The sequence below is a fragment of the Centroberyx affinis genome, unplaced genomic scaffold (genome assembly GCF_046629955.1).
Source record: "Centroberyx affinis isolate AG114_WGS23_722 - 3 ecotype Tasmania unplaced genomic scaffold, CSIRO-AGI_Caff_v1 ptg001403l_1, whole genome shotgun sequence".
NCBI classification, from domain to species: domain Eukaryota; kingdom Metazoa; phylum Chordata; class Actinopteri; order Beryciformes; family Berycidae; genus Centroberyx; species Centroberyx affinis.
This window is the reverse complement of record NW_027279885.1, coordinates 87555-112764: the sequence shown is the minus strand read 5'-3', so window position 1 is coordinate 112764 and position 25210 is coordinate 87555. Positions and strand designations below refer to the sequence as shown.

General features: G+C 46.0%; 3 protein-coding genes across 3 annotated transcripts in view; all 3 read right to left on the bottom strand.

Annotated features, from left to right (window-relative positions):
* The window catches only part of ube2g2 (ubiquitin-conjugating enzyme E2G 2 (UBC7 homolog, yeast)), a 28782-nt gene extending 12963 nt beyond the window's left edge, over positions 1–15819 (bottom strand). Inside the window, exons 1-2 of the mRNA XM_071526335.1 lie at positions 15683–15819; positions 14013–14048 (exon numbers count right to left, since the gene is read on the bottom strand). Of these exons, the coding sequence (XP_071382436.1) occupies positions 14013–14048; positions 15683–15725 (79 nt within the window). The 5' untranslated portion in view covers positions 15726–15819. The remainder of the gene's footprint in view (positions 1–14012; positions 14049–15682) is intronic.
* Positions 15820–17173: 1354 nt separating this feature from the next.
* LOC139649842 (olfactory receptor 11A1-like) lies at positions 17174–18106 on the bottom strand. The gene has a single exon (XM_071526344.1). The coding sequence runs from the start codon at positions 18104–18106 to the stop codon at positions 17174–17176; it is 933 nt and encodes a 310-aa protein (XP_071382445.1).
* A 5554-nt stretch (positions 18107–23660) lies between these two features.
* Positions 23661–24593, bottom strand: LOC139649841 (olfactory receptor 11A1-like). Its single transcript, XM_071526343.1, has one exon. The coding sequence runs from the start codon at positions 24591–24593 to the stop codon at positions 23661–23663; it is 933 nt and encodes a 310-aa protein (XP_071382444.1).
* Between the last annotated feature and the right edge of the window lie 617 nt (positions 24594–25210).

The window sequence follows — 25210 nt, the reverse complement described above, 5'->3', positions numbered from 1 at the left end:
TGCAGACAGGAAACATGTTAGTGTTCTGTAGAGATATTCTGTTTATTTGTGTTGTGAGGGGAAGAGACTAGTTAGTGTTTCATCTGCTGTGTCAAAGACAGAAAAAACAACCTGCAAACAAACAATACTGAAAGACTGGTTAAGAAGCTCCAGGCTGAGTGTGCTGGATTATTTGGGGGGTTGGTGTGTGTGTGTGTGTGTGTGTGTGTCTACAACCAAACTCACTAGCTGAAAAATTCAGATATTGACTTCTGAATGTGAGTGTGGATTCAGTCAGTGTGAGCAGTGTGAACCAGGTTGTTACATGACGTTAAGGCTCAACACTCCTCATCATCATCGTTAATCTGACAGAGCCAGATCTGAAGTGCAGTGAGATGTGAGATGTGGTCACATGACCAACACTGAGCTGTGAGATGTGGTCACATGACCAACACTGAGATGTGGTCACATGACCAACACTGAGCTGTGAGATGTGGTCACATGACCAACACTGAGATGTGGTCACATGACCAACACTGAGCTGTGAGATGTGGTCACATGACCAACACTGAGATGTGGTCACATGACCAACACTGAGATGTGGTCACATGACCAACACTGAGCTGTGAGATGTGGTCACATGACCAACACTGAGATGTGGTCACATGACCAACACTGAGCTGTGAGATGTGGTCACATGACCAACACTGAGATGTGGTCACATGACCAACTGCTGCCAGGCTGCGGTCCTGATGCTGCGCCGCTTAAAGCATCAGGCTCATGTTTCTATTAAGATCACATGGATGAACTGACGCCTCTGGATACTGGTGTTACTGGTGTCACTGATGTTACTGATGTGTAGGGCTGTGACGGTTACCGCATTACCGCAATACCGCGGTCATGTGACACCTACCGTGGGGTTGAGCTCATTGCCGTCATCACTGCATTTTTTTTGTTGACGTTTTATTGTATACTTTATTATATGAAATATTACAGGCACAGCTCCAAAAGCACTTGAGTAGCAAAACGGCAAAAAGGGACTTACCAATTAAATGATAAACGGTAACAAACTATAATTAAAACTGCAAGCAGTGATGAACGGGCCCTCGCAGCTGTGCGCAAGTCGGGGTGTGTTGCAGCCGCGGCGTCATTACCGGACACCGACCGGTTGACGTGGCCCACACCATGAAAATTCTATGTAAATCATGTGGTGATTATCGCACAAAGCTTACTTCCTGTTGCCAGTAGGTGGCGCAATGACTGTGACTTCCAATTGGCCTGTAGATGTCCTCGGGCCTGGACTCTTGTCCAGCAGGTGAAATCTGGTGCAGATCGGACAGTGTAAACTCAAGTTAACACTGCTTCCTGTTTCTTGGCGAAACATCGAAATTCCCCGTTCCGCCATGGCAACGCCGTTCAACGAAAGCTCCCGATCTTCACAACTAAGCGTCATCAAGGTCCTACGGCTTTTCTGACCACATTTGAGGTGGATCTGGTCAACCCGCTAGGAGAAGCACAGCAAAGTTTAAAACTTGTCATTTCCTGTTGCCAGTAGGTGGCGCTATGACTATAACCGAATATCGGCATGTAGATGTGTTCAGGCCTGGACTCTAGTCAAACGTGTGAGGTTTGGGCCAAATTTGACCATGCACAGTCGCTTTACAACCCACTTCCTGTTTCGTGTCACCAGTAGGTGGCGCAATGCCTATGACTCCTAACTGGCCTGTAGATGTCCACAGGCCTGGACTCTGGACCAGCATGTGAAATCTGGTGCAGATCGGACGATGTAAACTCAAGTTAACGCAGCTTCCTGTTTCAAATTCGCCGCCTCGCCACGCCCACGCCGTGTGACGAAAACTCAAGCTTTTGATAACTTTTCATCGCCCAGGTCTATTATACACGCTGACCAAGTTTGACGCGGATCCGATCAACCACCTAGGAGGACTTCGTTAAAGTACGACCCCTGCAAATGGCCACAAATGCCCAAAAATGTCACAATCAATTCAAAATGGCGGACCTCCTGTTGGTTTTAGGCGCATGGTACCGGCAGACTTTTTTTTAAAGTCTCGACATGATACACGTGCCTACCAAGTTTCGTAAGTCTAGGACAAACGTACAGCGAGGGATACTCCGTTGAAATCTTGTAGGGGGCGCTATCGAGCCATTTTGCCACGCCCATGTGCAAGACCCACTTTTGAGGCCTAAACGTGCTCGAAAAGTTGCGAAACTTTGCACACGCGTCAGAAGTGGTGAAAAATTATATATTTTATGGGTCTTGCACATGGGTGTGGCAAAATGGCTCGATAGCGCCCCGTTTGTCCTAGACGTACGAAACTTGGTAGGCACGTGTATCATGTCGAGACTTTAAAAAAAAGTCTGGCGGTACCATGCGCCTAAAACCAACAGGAGGTCCGCCATTTTGAATTGATTGTGACATTTTTGGGCGTTTTTGGCCATTTGCAGGGGTCGCACTTTAACAAAGTCCTCCTAGGCGGTTGATCGGATCCATGTCAAACTTGGTCAGCGTGTATAAAAGACCTGGACGATGAAAAGTTATCAAAAGCTTGAGTTTTCGTCACACGGCGTGGGCGTGGCAGCGAATTTCCTTGTTTCGCCATGAAACAGGAAGTGGGTTGTAACACCACTGTACATGGTCACATGTGGCCCAAACTTCACACGTTTGATGAGAGTCTCGGCCTGAACACATCTACATGCCGATATTCGGTTATAGTCATAGTGCCACCTACTGGCGACAGGAAATTACATGTTTTAAACTTTGTGGTGCTTCTCGTAGCGGGTTGACCAAATCCACCTCAAATGTGGTCAGAAAAGCCGTAAGACCTTGATGACGCTCAGTGGTGAAGATCGGGAGCTTTCGTCGAACGGAGTTGCCATGGCGGCACGGCTATTTCAATGTTTCGCCATGAAACAGGAAGCTGTGTTAACTTGAGTTTACATTGTCCAATCTGCACCAGATTTCACATGCTGGTCCAGAGTCCAGGCCTGAGGACATATACAGGCCAGTTCTCTTTCAGTCAAGACCTCGACGTCACCACATATGGGATACGCCTTCCTGAGGCGCTTTGCTCTGAAGTCCTCTAAAACCATGCCAGAATGGCTGATTGAGCTGTCAATCATCCCTCGTCAACCGAGCATATATATATGATGTGACAGCGGAAATTACCTCATTCACCCTTCCTTCGCGGTGGACTTCGAAGCCTCTATCGAAGACTATCTATTATCTATTCTTTGCACTACTTGGCTGTGTTTCTCTCATTAGTTCACGACTGATAAGCTCACTGCAGCCGGTATTCTGTCCCTGCCAGAGCGTCGTTGAGCTTTTTGGGCTGAATTGCGAGCGCTAGCGGCTAGCCCGCTAAGCTAGCTAGCCACAGCTAAGTCTCTGAAGGTAAGCGGGCTAATTCTATTAACTAGGCTACTTAGCCTACCGTACCTTCGCAGTGCGATTCCGTTGGAGTTTACACTCCTTAGTGACTACGGTTACCTTCTTTTCAATTTTATTGCAACGAGATACTAATTTGTTCTTTCTTCTAGAGATTACTGGCGAGGTCACGCTATGCAGCGTGCCTCGTGCAAGATGGCGGCCTCGAGACGGTGTCCATGTGGCCGCTACATTCCCTCCTCCGATGAGCACGACCTGTGTGTGTTCTGCCTAGGCCCCGAGCATGCAGACAGCTCGCTAGGCCTGCCAGGATCATGCACTGCTTGCTCTAAGATGGCTCCCAGTGACCTGAAATATAGAGCGGCCCTTTTTGAACACAATTCCCCCATGGAAACCATGCCCCAATCGAGAGATGCGGCTGGCTCAAGAAGGGCGGATCCACACATGGGCCATCATGGTCTGACCCTCCAGAGACGGCAGCCCCAGCTTCATTCCCCCCCACCTGTTGCGTTCTGTGGTGCGGCGGCAAGCAGGGAGGCTGAGGACATGCCACTGCCTGGGGTTTCCTTTTACAACAGTGAGGAGGAAGTGGAGTTTTCGGAGTATGAGGGAGAAGAGGAGGACCCAGGAGAGGAAGAGGCAGAGGAGGGAGAGCTCCCCTCTGCTGAGCCCCATAAAAGATTTAGGGTGGCTCCTCTCACCAAGGAGCTGGAGGAGCTGGTTGGTAAGGCAGCACAGAGGCTGGAGGTGCCCTGGCCTGATCACCCCCCTCCAGCAAGGTCTCACCTGGGCAGTGTTAATTTTGGCAGCTATTTTAGATTTAGTCTTAGTCTTAGTCTTTAGATGAAAATGCTTATTAATTTTAGTCACATTTTAGTCATTTTTATCCTTCATAGTTTTAGTCCAGTTTTAGTCGACGAAAAGTCATTACATTTTAGTCAACTTTTAGTCATTACTTTTAGTCAAAATGTTTTCTCTTTAAACTAATTCAATTAATACAGGTATCGGAAATTGGAATCAAGGTGACAGGTTGTATCAAGTGTTGAAATTCGTAAAGCAACATTTCACTCTCTCAACACTTTTACTTGTGTACATTTTGCAAGAAAGACTGACTTCCAGGCTAAGCCAACGTGGCTTGCTAGCAAATTTGCCACAAGTTGACATAGCCGACTGCACAGTAACACTGACTTAACGTTAGCAAATGTATATGCTTGGTTAGCTAACTTACTGTGGTATAAATAGCAGGGTGGTGCGCCTTCAAGTGTCTCTTCAGGTTGGTCGTATTCTTCCCACCTAATTTGTAGCAACAGGGCGTCTCTCCGTCTCCCGTTACTACAGTGCATTGTGTTTTCCTTTCTGCCGAATCATAAGTAAAGTGTGTCCATAGATCTATTCTTTTTTTCCGACCAAACCCTTTTTGCGCTGAAGCCATCAGGTTGTTGTAACTCGCTGTCGGTTTGGGACATCATCACCTGTCGCTGGGATTGTGGGAATCTGCACGCATCCCTCAACCAATTCAACCAATGACAGGGATGCATTGCTTATATTTTGACAGACAGACTAGACGCACAATTGGGGGACAATATCATGCATTTTGGATGTCCGATAGCCCACCAGTAACATTTTAGTCCCGTCTCGTCTCGTCAACGAAAACAAAACATACATTTCGTCATAGTTTTTATTATCAAAGATCTATTTTTAGCTCGTCAACGTCTCGTCTTAGTCATGGAAAAAAGCTCGTTGACGAACATTTTTCGTCATAGTTTTCGTTAACGAAATTAACACTGCACCTGGGGAACGCCTTCTACCCAGACTCTGAGAAGAAGGCACAGTCACGCCCACTCCCCTTTTTCTCAGATGTCTTTGATGAAGTAGGGCGTGCATGGAAGGCCCCGTATGAAGCTAGGGCCCCTGTGCAAGGGTTCCTCCCCTACACCAGCGTGGATAAGGCAGCAGAGGTTGGCTACCTCAGCATGCCCCCTGTTGAGGAGAGTGTAGCGTCTTATCTCTTCCCCACATCCACCCGTCGTGGAGGCAAGCCCCAACTCCCTACTAAGCCCTGCAAGATCACCTCTTCCCTGGCAGAGAAGACCTACAGCTGTTTAGGCCAGGCTGCTGCTGTGCTGAACACGTTGGGCCTTCTAGAGGCCTACCAGGCCTCCCTATTAAAGGAGCTGGATGCAAACATCACCCAGGATTCAGTCACTGAGCTCAGAAAAGCTACTGACTTTGTCATGACGCTATCCAGATGCGCCGCCCAGGCTGTTGGCAGATCAATGGGTTTTTCTGTTTGCATCCAGAGACATTTATGGCTGAATCTAGCTCAACTACAGGCTGAGGAACACAGAGCACTACTAAACACACCTGTGTCCCCCTCAGGCCTCTTTGGGCCTGCTGTTGATGACATGCGCAAGCGCTTTGAAACAGATAAGAATACAGAGGCAGCTCTCAAAGACATGATGCCCAGACGGAGATATGACAGGAAACCCGCACCTCCATACTCCTACGGGCCTCAGCAGCAGCACCCTCACCAGCGTTCTCTCTCAGCTCAAGGGAGACACGCACCAGAGAGGACTGATCACCCACCTGCCAGGACTGCACCTCAGCCGGCGGTGGGCAGAGGCTGGGCCAGAGAGCGATTCAGGCCGAGGGCAGTGGGCCGTGGGCACCAGCCCACAAAGGAGAGACGGGCCTGATGTCATTATAGCTATGAAGAGGGCGTTTCCAGAGGACTCTGTTCCGTTGTGTCTCTCACTGAACACTCTGATGGAAGAGCATGTGAACAGTTTTGTCCCCCAGCCCAAGATGGCACGGGTCTCCACTTCTCATGTCTCCCCCCGCTCTTACACATGTAGGGCTCCCCAGTCCACAGCATTTAATAAAGTCAAAAACTGTGAGGTTTCTCCCGTTTTACACAACCAGTCTGTCTCATTCTCCCACTCTGTCTCGCTCTTGCACACAGAGGAAAGAAATGACTCTACACGACTAGTAGAGTCTGGGACAACATGCATAAACAATATAATGAGCTTAGGGCACCCCCTGTGGTGTCGGTAGGGAAGCCAGTGGACCACTTGGACATGGCGCGCATGCGCAGGTCCCTGGGTGGTAAAAACTATGTCGGAAGGCTATGTTCTTCAATTCGCACGCAGCCCCCTTCCTTTTATGGGCATAGTGGTCTCTACGGTACAAGACCGGCAGGCTCATGTCTTAAAACAGGAAATTCTGGGCGCCCTGGTGGCTCACCGAGTAGGGCGTGTACCATTTGGCTCAGGCCTTCCCGCAGCGACCCGGGTTCGAATCCGACCCGTGGCCCTTTACTGCATGTCCTCCCCTCGCTCTCTCTCCCATACCTTCCTGTCTCTCTCTCACTATATCTCTCAAATAAAGCATAAAATGGCAAAAAAAAAAAATCTTAAAACAGGAAATTCTGTCACTCCTGGCAAAGGGGGCTATAAGACGTGTTCCTCCGTCAGAAGCGAACTACGGTTTTTACAGTCAGTATTTTCTGATCCCAAAGAAGGACGGGGGTCTCAGACCAATTCTGGACCTACGGCTGCTAAACAAGAGTTTAAAAAGGCTTCCCTTCCGCATGCTCACACATCAACAGCTTTTTCAAAGTATCCGTCAGAACGATTGGTTTATTACCATCGATCTGAAAGATGCATGTTTTCACGTCCCGGTTACAGTGCGCCACAGAAAATTTCTGAGGTTTGCATTTCAAGACGAGGCATATGAGTACCTCTCGCTGCCGTTCGGTCTGAGTCTGGCCCCAAGGACCTTTTCAAAGTGCATGGAAGCGGCAGTAGCCCCCCTGCGCCAGAGAGGGATTCGTCTATTTTGCTATTTAGACGATTGGCTAATTGCGTCAGAGTCGAAAACACAGGCAGAGAGGAATGCGAGGATAGCTATATCCCACTTAAACTCCCTCGGTTTGATGATAAATTGGGAAAAGAGCCGCGTGAGGCCAAGCCAACAGACTCTGTTCCTGGGGCTGGAATTATCCTCCACACAGATGTGCGTAAAGCTGTCGGAAACAAGGATATCTTCCCTCGAGGCATGCGTGGCAAGGTTTCGGCTGGGCAAACGAGTTCAGGTCACCCTGTGTCAGAGGTTACTAGGACTCATGGCAGCAGCGGTGGCTGTGATTCCGTTGGGTCTATTGCAAATGAGACCCATACAGGAATGGTTCCTTACGCAGTGCGCACCCCAAACGAGACAGAGCGCGCTGGCTGTTAGCAGACAGACAGTGTTGGCGAGCCCTTTCTCCATGGAGAAATCACTCACTACTGTCAGTAGGCGTGCTATTAGGCCCAGTTCTCCGTCATCGGGTGATTACCACGGGGGCGTCGAGATGAGGTTGGGGTGCAGTATACGAGGGAAGGATGGCGAGTGGTTTGTGGAGGGGTGCACAGACGCGCTTCCACATAAATGTATTGGAGCTCTTAGCCGCATTCCTATCTCTGAAACATTTTCTGCCTTATGTCAAGGGCTCACACGCTCTGGTGAGAACAGACGTCAGCACAGTATCATACATAAATCGTGCGGGCGGCCTCCGTTCGAGACCAATGTCCCAACTGGCCCGTCGCTTGATGTTATGGTCTCAGAGCCGGTTGCTGTCTCTCCGAGCGAGTCACTTGCCGGGGAGTCAGAATCATGCTGCAGATCTGCTCTCCAGAGGGAAGCCCCGCGCAACGGAATGGAGGCTCCATCCGGAGACAGTGATTCAGATCTGGGAACGATCGTCGAACTCTTTGCAAGCCGAGAGGTGACGCATTGCCCGTTGTGGTACTCGCTACGGAGAGACGACCCTCCACTAGGCGTAGACACTCTCGCTCACCAGTGGCCAGGCTTGCGCCTTTACACATTCCCTCCAATCCCGCTGATTCCAGCAGTATTGGACAGGGTGCGCGAGGAGGGAATCTCGCTATTGCTGGTTGCTCCTCGCTGGCCCAGCCAGATATGGTTCGCGGACTTGATGGCTTTAGTAGTCGGCACTCCGTGGGAAATACCATTACGCAGGGACCTATTATCACAAGCGAAAGGGATAATTTGGCACCAACATCCCCAGAGATGGAAACTATGGGTTTGGCCCCTGAGTGGAGAGCACTGTCAGGGGAATTCACGCGTCTGTAATCTCCACAATCCAAAGTGCTAGAGCCCCCTCAACGAGGGCACTTTACACTTATAAATGGCGCGTCTTTGAGCAATATAACTGATATCCTGCTGTTTTTACAGGAGCTGTTTGACAAGAGTCTCTCGCCATCTACCCTTAAGGTTTATCTCGCGGCTATCTTGGCGTGCCATATGGGTATTGATGGTGGCTCCCCGGGTAATCACCTGCTGGCTTCTCGGTTCCTTAAAGACGCGAGGAGGTTGAGGCCGGCTTGCGCTAGACTGATGCCAAATTGGGATTTAACTTGTGCCAGACTCCATTTGAGCCCATGGAGTGCGCCAATTAAACTGGTCTCCTTAAAGACAGCGTTTCTCTTGGCTATAACCTCTGCGAAGCGCGTGGGGGACCTTGCGGCTCTGTCTGTTAACAATGTGTGTATGCAATTTGCAGAAGAGGATAGCAGTGTGACACTATGCCCCAATCCAGCATATCAGCCGAAAAATATTTCCTCTCATTACAGGACGAGGATTATTAGGCTTGCTGCTTTTTCTCCCCCTCCGTTTGCATCGGAGGATGCGCAGGTTTTGAATAGGTTGTGTCCTGTCAGAGCCTTGCGCATTTACCATACGAAAGACTGGTGGAGCTCTGAGCAGTTATTCATGTTTTGGAGCTCAGACTAAGGGTCGCGCTATCTCCAAACAACGTTTGGCGCATTGGATAGTGGATACTATTTCCATGGCCTACGGTTTGGCACAGAAAGAGCTTCCACAGGGGCTACGCGGGCATGGCAGCTTCGGTGGCGCTTTTGAATGGGCTATCCATAGAGGATATTTGTGCGGCAGCCAGCTGGGCTTCCCCTCATACCTTTGCCCGTTTCTACAATCTGGATGTCACTCAGAGCGTTGCGCATAGTGTGTTGTCAGTAATGACGTCCTGTAACCCACAAGCACCTTCATAAGTTATATATGTAGCCTATATATATAGCCTACTATATATATATACATATTTTCCCCACGGCCATTCATGCCTTAGTTTATTGATCCCCATGATTTAGGTCAGCGCATCAGTATCTTCAGTCATAGTGTTATGGGCCACGAGATGTGGTTTTTATCTCCTCTGTGTGGTTAGGGACGCGGACGGGCTCGGCGTGGGGGGTATATGTTCCCATATGTGGTGACGTCGAGGTCTCGACTGAAAGAGAACGTTGGGGCTATGATATAGCCCTGGTTCTCTGAGGGAGAGAACGAGACATCACCACAGAGGGCCTCGCCCTGTCCGGTGCCTCAGTGTGTTCTGGCCACCGCGAATTAAGGGTAAATGAGGTAATTTCCGCTGTCACATCATATATATATGCTCGGTTGACGAGGGATGATTGACAGCTCAATCAGCCATTCTGGCGTGGTTTTAGAGGACTTCGGAGCAAAGCGCCTCAGGAAGGCGTATCCCATATGTGGTGACGTCTCGTTCTCTCCCTCAGAGAACCAGGGCTATATCATAGCCCCAACGTTAGGAGTCACAGGCATTGCGCCACCTACTGGTGACACGAAACAGGAAGTGGGTTGTAACGCGACTGTGCATGGTCAAATCTGGCCCAAACTTCACACGTTTGACAACAATAACAATATACCCGAGGATGTGCGGTGTGGGATCGGACACGCGACACGTTCAATATTAATTCATAAACTTATGAATGAATGAACGTGATTACGCAACACCTGTCTCGCTCTCCTCTGTTCCTCCGACCGACAGTCAACACTCTCACAGGATTTCTCTGAAGCGGTTCTTTGGCATGGCTTGTCTGAAAAAAGTCTGTTTATGTCGAGTAGCTGTCGATATTCATGTTTGGATGTTCCATGGAAATACAGAAGCGCAATAGTACTGCGCAATGAATGCTTTCAGTTCATCAACAGACAGGCTATCGCACGCTTCATGTCTCTGTGCGCCTCGCACTGTTGTTCTAAAGGTCAGTAATCATATGTGTGAAATTACTTTACACGTTTTGATGGCCCTGACTTGCTGGATGGAAAAAAGGAGGAGAGGGAGAGACTTTCACATCCGTCTATCAGTGCGCTGTAGCCTGCTGTACTCGCAGTGTTTTTTTTCCAGTGTTTGAGAAATTTAAATTTTAAATCTCAACCCCAGCCGGTGTAAAAAGTCCAATATTGTTCTTGAACAGCTGTGCAAGCGGTTCTTTAGGGACAGACGTGGAATGGACCTGTAGCTTATATTTAGAGCATAGACCTACATCAGAGAGGCTATAACAAATAGGCTACAGTACGATTTCCTTGCTCATTACTTATTCATAACTATGAGTCCTAGGCTATACGGGGCGCTCTAGTCTCGTGAGCACTGCTCCTCTCTGTACCTCAAACCACTTCTATTAACTCTTGTTCTCAGTATTTATCATTTCACGGGAAAATTTTAAAATATAATATTGATAAATATATCAATAGCCTACTTATTATACAAAATAAAATATTGATAAACAATATAAAATGTCATAGTGTCTGGGGTTGGCGGTAAACCGCCAAACCGCAGGGGGGCGCTACTTTTTCACCGACGGTACTGAAAATTTCAGTACCGTCCGACACTGATGTGTCACTGGTGTCACTGGTATTACTGGTGTTACTGGTGTCACTGGTGTTACTGGTGTTACTGGTATTACTGGTGTCACTGAAGTTACTGATGTGTCACCAGTATTACTGGTGTTACTGGTATTACTGGTGTTACTGGTGTCACTGGTATTACTGGTGTCACTGGTGTTACTGATGTGTCACTGGTATTACTGGTGTTACTGTTGTTACTGGTATTACTGGTGTTACTGGTATTACTGGTGTTACTGGTATTACTGGTGTTACTGGTGTCACTGGTGTCACTGGTGTTACTGGTATTACTGGTGTTACTGGTGTCACTGATGTTACTGATGTGTCACCGGTATTACTGGTGTCACTGGTATTACTGGTGTTACTGGTGCCACTGGTATTACTGGTGTCACTGATGTCACTGGTATTACTGGTGTCACTGGTGTCACTGATGTCACTGGTGTTACTGGTATTACTGGTGTTACTGGTGTCACTGATGTTACTGATGTGTCACCAGTATTACTGGTGTCACTGGTATTACTGGTGTTACTGGTGCCACTGGTATTACTGGTGTCACTGATGTCACTGATATTACTGGTGTCACTGGTGTCACTGATGTCACTGGTATTACTGGTGTCACTGGTATTACTGGTGTCACTGGTATTACTTGTGTCACTGATGTCACTGGTATTACTGGTGTCACTGATATTACTTGTGTCACTGATGTCACTGGTATTATTGGTGTCACTGGTGTCACTGATGTCACTGGTATTACTTGTGTCACTGGTATTACTTGTGTCACTGGTATTACCGGCAGGGTCCAAAATTAACACTCGCCAGTCGCCAAATGCAGGTAAATTTAGTCTTTGGCGAGTAAATTATGGAGACCACCCGCCACTCTGGCTGGCAGAAAAAAATGAATTTCCTACACATTGGAGAAAGCTGCTGGTTTGCTGACACTTCGATCTGCCGTACTGCGTGTGTTGTGCGTAGTACGTAATTGCGTCAGTCATCAAACCGTGCGATTGTTTTTGTTACAGTACGTGAGGTACTTGTTGTCATCCGGGCAGTTGACACAGTATTATATATCTATGGTTGAAACAAACCCAGCCATGTGGAGATTTACTGTGGGAGTGGAGCCCCCAGGAAAGAGAAAGAAAACAGGCGAACTTCAGGCCGTTCACACTACAACAATATCAGCGGCGAATATTCCGAGAAAAAATGGAGCGTGATGACTTTACCGACGTGCTTTTATTTTACTCGCTCACTAAAGTAAATAACGACAGAGCCGAAGGATTTGGGTTCATACATGGCCGCAAAAAGAGAGGAGGAGATGGCAGATAATAATGCTCTTTTATGGCGCTTTCATAACATTATTGCGCTTTGTTTATATGAGAGCTGATGGTACTAATGGTCACCAAGTGAAGCTATTCATTTCTTTACCAGTAGGAGACTCTGCTCACCACATCTACTGTGGATCAAAGAGTAAAGTCTCCTGTAGCCCATGTTGAGAGAAACACCTGAACGTCTCCGTGGCTAAACGGGTTTCAACAGGATACTGTGGGCTCTGTTGTTCCCTCCCGGTCATATTGAAAACAGGATAATAGGCACATTTGCGGTCAGGTTGGCCAAGAGATTATGCTATTTTCTTAGCATCATGCTAGCAAAAGTTAGCGATATAACTAGCTTCCAGGTCAGTAAACAGCCTTGCCACTAATCCCAAGAGCTGTTCCGCTCCCGACCGGTTCGTCACGTTTCTTTTCAACATGTTTAGAGGCTTTTGGTCTTTGTTCCTCTGGACTTCTGTCATCAGATCCTCAGCAGCAGTGAACTGAACTCTCCCAACCCGTCCTTTGTAGAACTCTAGTCTGATTGGTTGAAAATGTTTTATCGTTGTCTCTACCGCCAGAAAAATCACTCTGCGATGGAACCAAGAATACAGCTATAGTTGTCGTGTTTGAGGTTTTTATAGATACAGTTGTAGTGTGAACACAGACATTCTATTTACTTAGAACGATTTAAATCTTTTTATAGTTATAGTTATCTTTATCGTTCTAGATGTGAATGGGCCTTTGCTTATTTTTACTTGTTATTGTTAAGTCCTCTGTAATTGTTATATTCTCAAACTCCTTAATAAATGATCGTTCTTGCACTTAAAGGCAAATACCACTGAATTTATTAATTCAAATGTGTTACACTTTAGTGTTGAAACAGCTGAATTATTATTTCTGCATACAGTTTATGTTACTACTATTACTGCACACTACTATAATATTAAAAATTGCATATGAGACCAAGATGACATGCTAAATAGTAATAATAGCAAATTGCAATAGTAAAAAGCAATTTATTATTTTTGGCTGGTAAAAAATCTGTCTGGCCGGTAAATTTTTTCATCCACCAGCCACCTTGGCAGGTAAGCCAAAAAGTTAATTTTGGACCCTGGTCACCGGTATGACTGGTATAACTGGCGTCACTCATGTCACTGGTATTACTGGTGTCACTGGTATGACTGGTATTAATGGTAAATGGTAAATGGGCTGCATTTATATAGCGCTTTTATCCAAAGCGCTTTACAATATGCCTACATTCACCCATTCACACACACATTCACACACCGATGGCGGCGAGCTACCACGCAGGGTGCTGGCCGACCTTCGGGAGCAATTTGGGGTTCAGTATCTTGCCCAAGGACACTTCGACATGCGGACTGGAGGAGCCGGGGATCGAACCACCGAGCTTCTGATTAGTGGACGACCCGCTCTACCTCCTGAGCCACAGCCGCCCGGGCTGGTGTCACCGGTATGACTTGTGTCACCGGTATTACTGGTGTCACCGGTATTACTGGTGTCCAGTAAACTTAAAACACAGGCTATAGGACCGCCATATTGCTCTGAAGTAAAGGTTACTATGGTTACAGACATCTGCGTCTCACCTGCTACGATCCCCTCCGGTGGGTTCAGGGTCAACTCTGAAACAAACACAACACACACACATCAGACTCTGAAACACAACACACACACATCAGACTCTGAAACACAACACACACACATCAGACTCTGAAACAAACACAACACACACACATCAGACTCTGAAACACAACACAACACACACACAAAAGACTCTGAAACAAACACAACACACACACATCAGACTCTGAAACAAACACAACACACACACATCAGACTCTGAAACAAACACAACACACACACATCAGACTCTGAAACAAACACAACACACCCACATCAGATTCTGAAACGAAACACACACGCATCAGACTCTGATCCTCCAGCTGGTTTCCTTCAGTCTGAACCAGAGAGGAAAAAATCGACTTTGTTGTATTTCTGTATTTGTTTCTCTCAGGTTCAAACTGACCAATCACAAGCCATCCAGGACTTGCAAAGAAAAGTCACATGACTCACCAGCAGCTTGTTTATTGGAGTTTGAACCTGTCATCCTGCAGATTAGAGACTAGACTTCCTGTAACTTTATCTAACATGATGGACTTATCTGTCTCTTCTTCATCTGAACACAGCCTTAGTAAACTCAATGTTTCTCCCTTCATCATTATAGTCTGGGTGCTGTGACCTCTGACCCTTCACCTCTTTACTGGTGCTTGTCATGTTGGTGAGTTGCTGTGGATGTCAGACTCAGCTAAATGTCCAAGAATAATTTAGAAACTGAAATATAAATGCAGCTAGCTGCTGCTGCTGAGGTTCCCAAATTAGATTAGTGCTAAATATGCTAATATTAAAAGTTATAGAGGTGGGCGTAACAGCTGGGACAGATAGGCTAACGGTACCAAAACACCAATATAGCTTACATATCCAGACGACAAAGAACATGTATTACCGCAACCTAGATATACCTGAACATAAGGTTTAATTTACTAAACTGGTTAGGTTAGATTGGTCTTAAACAAGTTAGTAAACGTAACCTTTACCAAGCTAACACAGACAGGTAAACGTTAAGGCTGATTACACCTAGCCCCCGCTCGTGCTGCTTTCTCTCGTGTGGAGAGAAAGTCACGCCAAACTCAACTTTAAGAAAATCTGTCAATTTGATGTTTTGTCAAACGTAAAAACACTTCAGAACACAACTTAAGACAGTCGACGAATCTTTAGTACGCAATCTTCCAATTCGGCATACATTCAATGGCCTGAATTTACACCAAGCAACACTTATTTCAATAAAGTTTATATTCAACGTTATATAATTGTTTCAGCCGTTATTCACACAATTTTCTTCCACCAAAACACAGCGCGGAGGGACAAGTTAGCGAGCAGGTGAAACAATAACTTGACATCTTATTGCAATAAGTGCTAAATGGTGTTTTTGATAACTGCCGAATTAAACAGTGGATTCAATATATTCCTAAAGGGTTTTAAGCTGTGTTCTACTTGACGTAAAACTTCACCGGTAAGCAGGGCGACATTAAACTGTCAGGATCTTTAAAGGAGTTTGGCGGAATGGAATTAATGGTGTTTATTGGGGCCAACTGTTAGCTTAGCTTAGCGACTTAGCTACGTTGCACTAGTTTTAGCTACTGTGACAGCAGTACAGTGAGAGCTGGCCTGTCAGCCTCAGCTGCTGACCTTAACTCACGTTTATATTCAGCCATGAGTCTTTTCAGCGCGGTCCCGGCCATTATTACAACTCAAGGCGAAGAGAAAAGACAAAATAAAAACAACCGATGATGTTTTCCTTTGCAACGCAGCTGTAGCTACAGCTGATGAAGTGCGCATGCTCAGACTGGATTTCTCCTTCTTCTCTTCCTGCATCAGACTCTCTCTTGCACAGCGCCTCCTACTGACAGACTGGAGGACCAGCGACATGTTGACACTGGAAACTGATTCATTGTAGAACTAGTTTTAATAGAATGCCTTGCTATTTGCATGTGTTTTGTCACCTTGCACTAAATGTGAGCTGTATTGTGCTCTTATGTCATGTGCCATGTGTACTCTCGTTCTTTCCTTATTCTCTTATTTTTTATTTTTATTTTTAAGGAGTGTTAATTCTTTGTGATGGTTTCATTTTTGTATATACTTCTGTTTTATGTAAAGTGTCTCTGTGTATCATGGAAAGTGAACCAGTCACACTTCTGCTGTGACATCTATGTTGCCACTAGCTCTTTTTCTACAGATTATTAAAATAATTCCAAAATACATGCATATGTTTTTAATCTTGTTCCTGTTTAGTGTTAAATTAAACCTTAAATAAAACAGAACATGAAATAACTTCCCATTAATGTAATAACACTTTACATCTAAAGCATCATAATCCTGTTAATGTACAGAATATAAATAATAGGTAAATATAAACATTTACCTGCCATTTATTTCAAAACTTCTTTCTTGTTAATGTGATCATTTTTTACATCATTGTTTTTTTACATGAACAAAAAGGTTGACATTTTCAGTTAAAAAATGAATAACTAAACTGATAGTGTTTATATTCATCCCTTAGTTAAGAGCCAAATACATTTTTTGGCAATTTTGACTATTATTCAGATTTTTATGTATGTTATCTATGTTTTCATTAGATTATTGTGTTGACGGGATGATGACACCATCAACTGTAAATTGTTATTAGTCTAATGGTCTAAAGATTTATTTAATAAATGGGAATGTTAATACATAAGCAGTTGTGACAAACAGCAGCAGACTGGTTGTACTGGTCAGATCCCAGTGTGACTGTGTTGAGCTGCTGAGTGGAGCTCTGTTAATATTCCCTGGATCAATAAAGATTCAAATAACAATGATGATAAGAATGTGATGGTTAACAATCATGACACAGTTCCCTAGTAACACAACAGGTTTTTCACCCATTCAGAAAACTTTGATATACATTATCCATGTTTTTGTTACTATGTTTTATTATATGATTGAAATATGTGTTACATTAACAGGAAACAGGATTATGACTCTGTTTACTTTAATGCTTTATTTCATAAATGGGAAGTTATTCTCAGTTGTGACAGACAGCAGCAGACTGTGGTTGCACCCAGTGTGAGTGTGAAGCAGAGTGGAGCTCACTCAGCCTTTCCTGGATCAATAAAGGTTTAAAGAACAACAGCAATATGAAAGTTAAAAAAAATCATCTTTCAGTTCTGCGGTAACACAGCAGATTTTTAACCCGTTTAGAAATCTCCTGTGTCTTCAGCCCATAAACCACCGGGTTGAACAGAGTTGTGATGATGACGATGGAAACGGACATGACGGCGGGAACGACGGCGTCCACATCGGCCTGCAGTCGGTTGTTGACGAGCTCGAACACGGTGCAGACGGAGTAGTTGATGAAGACGAGGAGGTGAGGCAGGCAGGTCCGCACCGCCTTCCCTCTGAAGGAGCCGGACTGCCGCAGGCAGACCACTAGGATCCGGCTGTATGAAAACAGAACAAACGCTATCGACAGAAACACGATAATTGCGTTGCACAGCAAGCCGTACACGTTGTTCACCAGCGTGCTCCCGCAGCTCAGATTCACAAAGGAGTAGATGTTGCAGTAGAGTCTGTCCAGTCGAAACCCGCAGAGCCGCAGCCGGCCGGCCAGCACTGCCGCCCCCACCACCAGGCCGGCCGGCAGCAGCCAGGCCAGCAGCAGCAGCGCCGCTACGGCCGAGGGCGACACCAGTGTGGCGTACCGCAACGGCTCACAGATGGAAATGTAGCGGTCGAAGGCCATGACTGACAGCAGCATGAAGCCGGACACGCCCAGGGAGTAGACGACAAACGCCTGACAGAGGCAGGCGGAGCGTGACACGACAGGACGCTCGGACAGGAAGTCAGAGAGCAGTTTGGGGTAGATGGCGGTGCTGCCGGCGAGCGAGTTCAGCAGCAGAGCGGCGATGAAGACATACATGGGTTTGTGGAGGCTCCGCTGGGAGCAGATGAGGAAGACGATGAGGGAGTCTGTGAAGGAGATGAAGATGTAGACTGTCAAGAATGTGAAGAAGAAGAGATATCGGAGTTTGTTGAATCCGGCGTGACCTGGCAGAGTCAGATAGGTCTCGTTAAACCCCTCCGCCATCCTGGATGTCTTCATGTCCGAGAAATATTAGACTCAAACAACAGGAGCAGAGGTGCAACCATGAAACATACAGGAATATTACATCAGTAAACACACACTGTCTCTATTAAAAACACTGTGGATTAGTTATGAAAGGTAAAGGCCGACATTTCAACCATGGAGCCTGAAAAAGTAGATTGTTATCTTTTGTAAGGAATGACAACAACAGAGACATGAACATTTTCATCTAAAATGAATTCAACAAGATGAACATTGATTAGAAAAAGTGGATCAGACATTTCAAATCATCCAGTTTGAATGTTTCAAACACTTCCACACAACTGCTCAGTGTTTCCTCTGAGCAGACGCTGATCCGTCTGTCAACAGTCGACTGGTTTTATCCCACAGTTTCCATCCTCCATGGATCTCATTAGACACTCAACCAGCAACTGACAACAACAGCAACTTTATTCCCAAGTTTCCTCATTGTCACAGTTTGACATTTGTCCATCAGGGCTGAGAATTTGGAAAATGCGTTTCCCCAGGTTGCAGGCAAAACAGACCTGGAAAACTTCATGAAATGAGTCTGAACTGTGAAGCTCAGCCTCCATGTTTCTGACAGGAATACTGCTCAGATCAGGTTCCTCCACCAGTAAAGGATTATGTGCCAACAGCAGGAATTGTTCTAGACATTTCCACCAGTTGGTCACATGAAGAGGTTGGCTAACGCTTCAGTTTAGCATCTAAAACAGTTTGGTTCAGGTTAGCTTGCTCATGGTTCAATAAATGAAAACTTGTTATCATGAGTTGAGAATTGAACCATCCGCCCCCCTGACCTCCACACCCTTACTTACGTCAAACTACTTCCTGTTTCTAGTCCTGTCTCCTCCACTTGATGCTTTTTCCTGGTCCATGTAGTGTTTGGATGTGGTGGAAGTCTTAGTGAAGCTTGTTGCTTCCCCAACTGCTGCACTGATGTTGAAGTGCCCTTGAGCAAGGCATCCACCACCCTCTGGAGTGGCCACTCAAGCCAGCCCACAAGATGTTAAGATGGCTGACAAAGGAGACAGTATTTTCAGTATTGGACCCAAGTGCAGAGAACAGACAAGAGGCAGTGGAATGGTTCAACAGGTTTATTTGAACCACAGGAAATACTAGAACAGACAGGGAAGTAGAATACCTAACTATACTAACACAATACTCTATAATACATAAACTTAAGATTGCACAGAACTGAGAACTGGGACACAGAATATTGGTGATGTGAGACCAAGACTCAGCAGGACTGGATGACAGAGAGGGGATTATAAAGGCGAACAAGAAAGCAGCAATAGGATGACACAGGCTACAGTCTTTATGTAAGTAATAGAAAAGAGCAGAATATTTCACATGGATAATTGTCTCCTCCTGCCACGTCTGCGAGGACGCACTGTGACAGGACGCGCCGTGACAGGACGCACCGTGACAAGAAATGCTGGAGAGCTAAGAAGACAGTTCTCAGCTCTAGCACGTTTATATGCTGGGATGCCCAGGACCCAGTCGAGCACCCGCTCATGCCCCAGCCCTCGTGCAACATGCCCCAGCCACTCAGGGACATGTCTGCTGAGATTAGCTGATGGAAGGTCACCACACCCAATGTGCTGCAACATTGTCCTCGTAACATTCCCCAGGCTCTCTGACCAGCAGAGGGCCACACAAAGTCTCCGAGTTACTGACACTTTGGTCAACAAGGACTTCTGTGGGGCCAGGCCCAAGCCCAGGAAGCACCTCTGTACAGGACGCATGTGCAACAGAGCTAACGGAACTACCTGAACCATTGCCACCATTAGACCCATGAGGCAATGACACAGCATCCAGCTGGCTTTCGCCCCTGGCCGGAAATAGGAGAGACCTCTGAGAGCCTCCTGCCTCTTCAGAGTCAGTCAGTATCGCAGCCCTGGAGTCCATTACCATGCCAAGGAACTGCATTGTCTGGGAGGGCTCCAATCTGCTCTTCTTCAAATTCAGGTGAAAGCCCAAGCCCTGAATATGCTCTAGGTCATTCTCCTGGACATGTGACGGCGACACTGTTGCTCTGTGTGGGTGCAGATCAGCCAGTCATCCAGATAATTTAGGACCCTCAGCCCCTGCTGCCGCAGGGCTGCAAGGACTGCATCCATGCACAGGGTGAAAGGGTCTGGTGCCATGAACATGCGAAAGGGGAGGACACAGGACTCAAGGTGTTGCCCTCGAATGCAAACCTCAGAAACTGCCAGTGCCCCTTCCAGATGGGTATCTTGAAATAGGCGTCCTTGAGGTCCACTGTGGCAAACCAGTCGCCGGTATTGATGGCTTGCCTCACTCTTGGCACTGTCAACATCCTGCATCTCAGGGGGCAAATGCAAACCCCCGTCCCACATGGGGACAAGGAAGTAGCGGAAAAAGAACCCAGCCTTTGTGTTGCCTTGTTCCACCTCTCTGATTGCTCCTTTCTCCAAGAGGGAAGTCAGTTCCACATGCAACACCTCCCTGTGCTGTGGGTCTGACATAGAGTAGTAGCCACCCTTGTTAGGGGAGGGCTGCAACAAAACTGCAACCGGTAGCCCTTGGTCATGGTGGAAAGGATCCAGGGGCTCGCCCCCATTGCTAACCATGCTGTGCGGTGGTCTGAGGGAGAAATGACAGGCTGGGCTCAGGACACCATCAGGAGCGAGGTGGCTGCTTTGGACACCACGACCTGGAGCTCTGCCATCTTTCTTTGCCTGCTGAGACTTACGCATACAAAATGTCTCAAGTTGAGGCCTGAGGTCCCCTGGGCCCCGGTGTGGCTGCTCCAGGGAGTCCCGGGATTGACCCACTTTTGCCTGGCGGCCACTCTGGCATCAGCCGAACATGCCTGACACCTGAAATGCACAGCGATGGGCCTCTTGGGCCTGCGGCTACCAGCTGCCTGCCCATCCCAGACCAGCGGTGTGCAGCTGCAGGGGCAACAAACTGTTTCTGTACTATTTCCTCAAAGTCTGGTAGAAGAGGCACCACTGTTGGGTGTCATCCTCAAACCGCGAAAGTGCATGTTAACATCTAGCGCTCTAGCTGCCTTGCTTATAATAGCCGGCCATCCACCCATAGGACCATGGGTTAGCCGAAGACACAACGCTCACAGTATAATCATACCGGTGTCAGTATGTTATCTTGAAATAATTGTAAAAAACAGAGCTTTCTGTCAGCAGTTATTTTTGGATTCTTCTGGCTCTCATGGATGCTTACACCGGTTTAGAAGGTGGTGCATCTTTGAGTAAAATTGTTCCTATCCAAATAGAACACAACTATTGACAGAAAGCTTGGTTGTTTACAATTTTTTCAAGATAACATACTGACTCCGGTATGATCATACTGTCGTTGTCACTACCAGCGTTGTGTCTTTGGCTAGCGAAGTTATGGTTTCTACGAATAGGCATGTTATTGGGGCCCAGGGTTCAAAATGGTTTCTAAGAATAGGCATGTTATTGGGGCCCAGGGTTCAAAATATCGAACTATTCCTTTAACAACATGTACAGTGAGGATAATGTTGGACCAGATGACTGTGGTCGCTCACACTTGGATAGTCCAGTGCTGATACTCAACTTCCTATCAAGTGTCTATAATGTCACTAAAAAGTCTACATAGCTTGTGATACTCATGATTGTGTGAAAAGTCTCTATAGATCTTCAGTGCCTGTGCTAGGGTTAATGTGAGGGTTAGGGTGAGAATATAATGTTAGTGTCAGGGTTAGGTTTGTATGCAACTATCCTATGACTCTCTCCCAACCTGATCTCACACAAAAACATGAAATGAACATGACTTGTCAACACCAAATAATGGTTACATGAAGGAGACGCGATTATAAACAGGAAGTTGCAGTTGCAATTGAAGTAGCTCAGTGGACAGTCAGAGTGTTGTGATCGGTTGGTGGATTGGCCGATGAGTTTGACTTCAATGCCGATGGGAGTTCAATTCCCGGCTTGTATGAAGGAAATTTCTAGTGTGAGTCAAATTTAAAATTTTTAGCGAAAGGTTTTCTTATTTAACCATGACCAAAGCCTTTCCCTAACCTTAACCAAGTTGTTTTAGTTCCCTAAACTTAAGTTAGCCAACCTTTAGCTGAAAATGTCGTGTCCAATTCATTTAATTCACCCACTTAATGAAATTGGTGCCAAACCAAATCTGAAGCCACAGTTTATCAAGTCCTCATGCTCAGACTGGATTTCTTGTTCTTGTCTTCCTGCATCAGACTCTCTGCTGCACAGCGCCTCCCAATGACAGACTGGAGGACCAGAGACATGTTGACACTGGAAACTGATTCATTGTAGAACTAGTTTTAATAGAATGCCTTGCTGTTGCATGTGTTTTGTCACCTTGCACTAAATGTGAGCTGTATTGTGCTCTTATATGTCATGTGCCATGTGTACTCTCGTTATTTCTTTATTCTCTTATTTTGTATTTTTATTTTTAAGGAGTGCTAATTCTTTGTGATGTTTTTTTTTAAATTTATTTTTGTATATACTTCTGGTTTATGTAAAGTGTCTCTGTGTATCATGGAAAGTGAACCAGTCACACTTCTGCTGTGACATCTATGTTGCCACTAGCTCTTTTTCTACAGATTATTAAAATAATTCCAAAATACATGCATATGTTTTTAATCTTGTTCCTGTTTAGTGTTAAATTAAACCTTAAGTAAAACAGAACATGAAATAACTTCCCATTAATGTAATAACACTTTCCATCTAAAGCATCATAATCCTGTTAATGTACAGAATATAAATTTTCCTTCAGTGGAGAAACACCAGCCGTTACCTGCCATTTATTTCAAAACTGTGATCATTTTTTACATCATTGTTTTTATACATGAACAAAAAGGTTGATATTTTCAGTTAAAAAAGTAATAACTAAACTGATAGTGTTTATATTCATCCATTAGTTAAGAGCCAAATATTTTTTTTTGGCAATTTTGACTATTATTATTATTATTCAGATTTTTATGTATGTTATCTATGTTTTCATTAGATTATTGTGTTGACAGGATGATGACACCATCAGCTGTAAACTGTTATTAGTCTAATGGTCTAAAGGTTTATTTCATAAATGGGAATGTTAATACATAAGCAGTTGTGACAAACAACAGCAGACTGTTTGTGCTGGTCAGATCCCAGTGTGACTGTGTTGAGCTGCTGAGTGGAGCTCTGTTAATATTCCCTGGATCAATAAAGATTCAGATAACAATGATGATAAGAATGTGATGGTTAACAATCATGACGCAGTTCCCTAGTAACACAACAGGTTTTTCACCCATTCAGAAAACTTTGATATACATTATCCATGTTTTTGTTACTATGTTTTATTATATGATTGAAATATGTGTTACATTAACAGGAAACAGGATTATGACTCTGTTTACTTTAATGCTTTATTTCATAAATGGGAAGTTATTCTCAGTTGTGACAGACAGCAGCAGACTGTGGTTGCACCCAGTGTGAGTGTGAAGCAGAGTGGAGCTCACTCAGCCTTTCCTGGATCAATAAAGGTTTAAAGAACAACAGCAATATGAAAGTTAAAAAAATCATCTTTCAGTTCTGTGGTAACACAGCAGATTTTTAACCCGTTTAGAAATCTCCTGCGTCTTCAGCCCGTAAACCACCGGGTTGAACAGAGTTGTGATGATGGCGATCAAAACGGACATGACGCCGGGAACGGCGACGTCCACATCGGCCTGCAGTCGGTTGTGGACGAGCTCGAACACGGTGCAGACGGAGTAGTTGATGAAGACGAGGAGGTGAGGCAGGCAGGTCCGCATCGCCTTCCCTCTGAAGGAGCCGGACTGCCGCAGGCAGACCAGCAGGATCCGGCTGTATGAAAACAGAACAAACGCTATCGACAGAAACACGATCATTGCGTTGCACAGCAAGCCGTACACGTTGTTCACCAGCGTGCTCCCGCAGCTCAGCTTCAGAAAGGAGTAGATGTCACAGTAGAGTCTGTCCAGTCGAAACCTGCAGAGCCGCAGCCGGCCGGCCAGCAGCGCCGCCCCCGCCACCAGGCTGGCCGGCAGCAGCCAGGCCAGCAGCAGCAGCGCTGCTACGGCTGAGGGCGACACCAGTGTGGCGTACCGCAACGGCTCACAGATGGAAACGTAGCGGTCAAAGGCCATGACTGACAGCAGCATGTAGCCGGACCCGGCCAGGGAGTAGATGAAAAACCCCTGGCAGAGGCAGGCAGAGCGTGACACAATGGGACACTTGGACAGGAAGTCAGAGAGCAGTTTGGGGTAGATGGCGGTGCTGCCGGCGAGCGAGTTCAGCAGCAGAGCGGCGATGAAGACATACATGGGTTTGTGGAGGCTCCGCTGGGAGCAGATGAGGAAGACGATGAGGGAGTCTGTGAAGGAGATGAAGATGTAGACTGTCAAGAACGTGAAGAAGAAGAGATATCGGAGTTTGTTGAATCCGGCGTGACCTGGCAGAGTCAGATAGGTCTCGTTAAACCCCTCCGCCATCCTGGATGTCTTCATGTCCGAGAAATATTAGACTCAAACAACAGGAGCAGAGGTGCAACCATGAAACATACAGGAATATTACATCAGTAAACACACACTGTCTCTATTAAAAACACTGTGGATTAGTTATGAAAGGTAAAGGCCGACATTTCAACCATGGAGCCTGAAAAAGTAGATTGTTATCTTTTGTAAGGAATGACAACAACAGAGACATGAACATTTTCATCTAAAATGAATTCAACAAGATGAACATTGATTAGAAAAAGTGGATCAGACATTTCAAATCATCCAGTGTGAGTGTTTCAAACACTTCCACACAACTGCTCAGTGTTTCCTTTGAGCAGACGCTGATCCGTCTGTCAACAGTCGACTGGTTTTATCCCACAGTTTCCATCCTCCATGGATCTCATTAGACACTCAACCAGCAACTGACAACAACAGCAACTTTATTCCCAAGTTTCCTCATTGTCACAGTTTGACATTTGTCCATCAGGGCTGAGAATTTGGAAAATGCGTTTCCCCAGGTTGCAGGCAAAACAGACCTGGAAAACTTCATGAAATGAGTCTGAACTGTGAAGCTCAGCCTCCATGTTTCTGACAGGAATACTGCTCAGATC

Bases quoted from the DNA above. Each gene is read 5' to 3' on its own strand.
- LOC139649841 (XM_071526343.1), bottom strand. From the start codon at position 24,593: ATGGCGGAGGGGTTTAACGAGACCTATCTGACTCTGCCAGGTCACGCC.
- LOC139649842 (XM_071526344.1), bottom strand. From the start codon at position 18,106: ATGGCGGAGGGGTTTAACGAGACCTATCTGACTCTGCCAGGTCACGCC.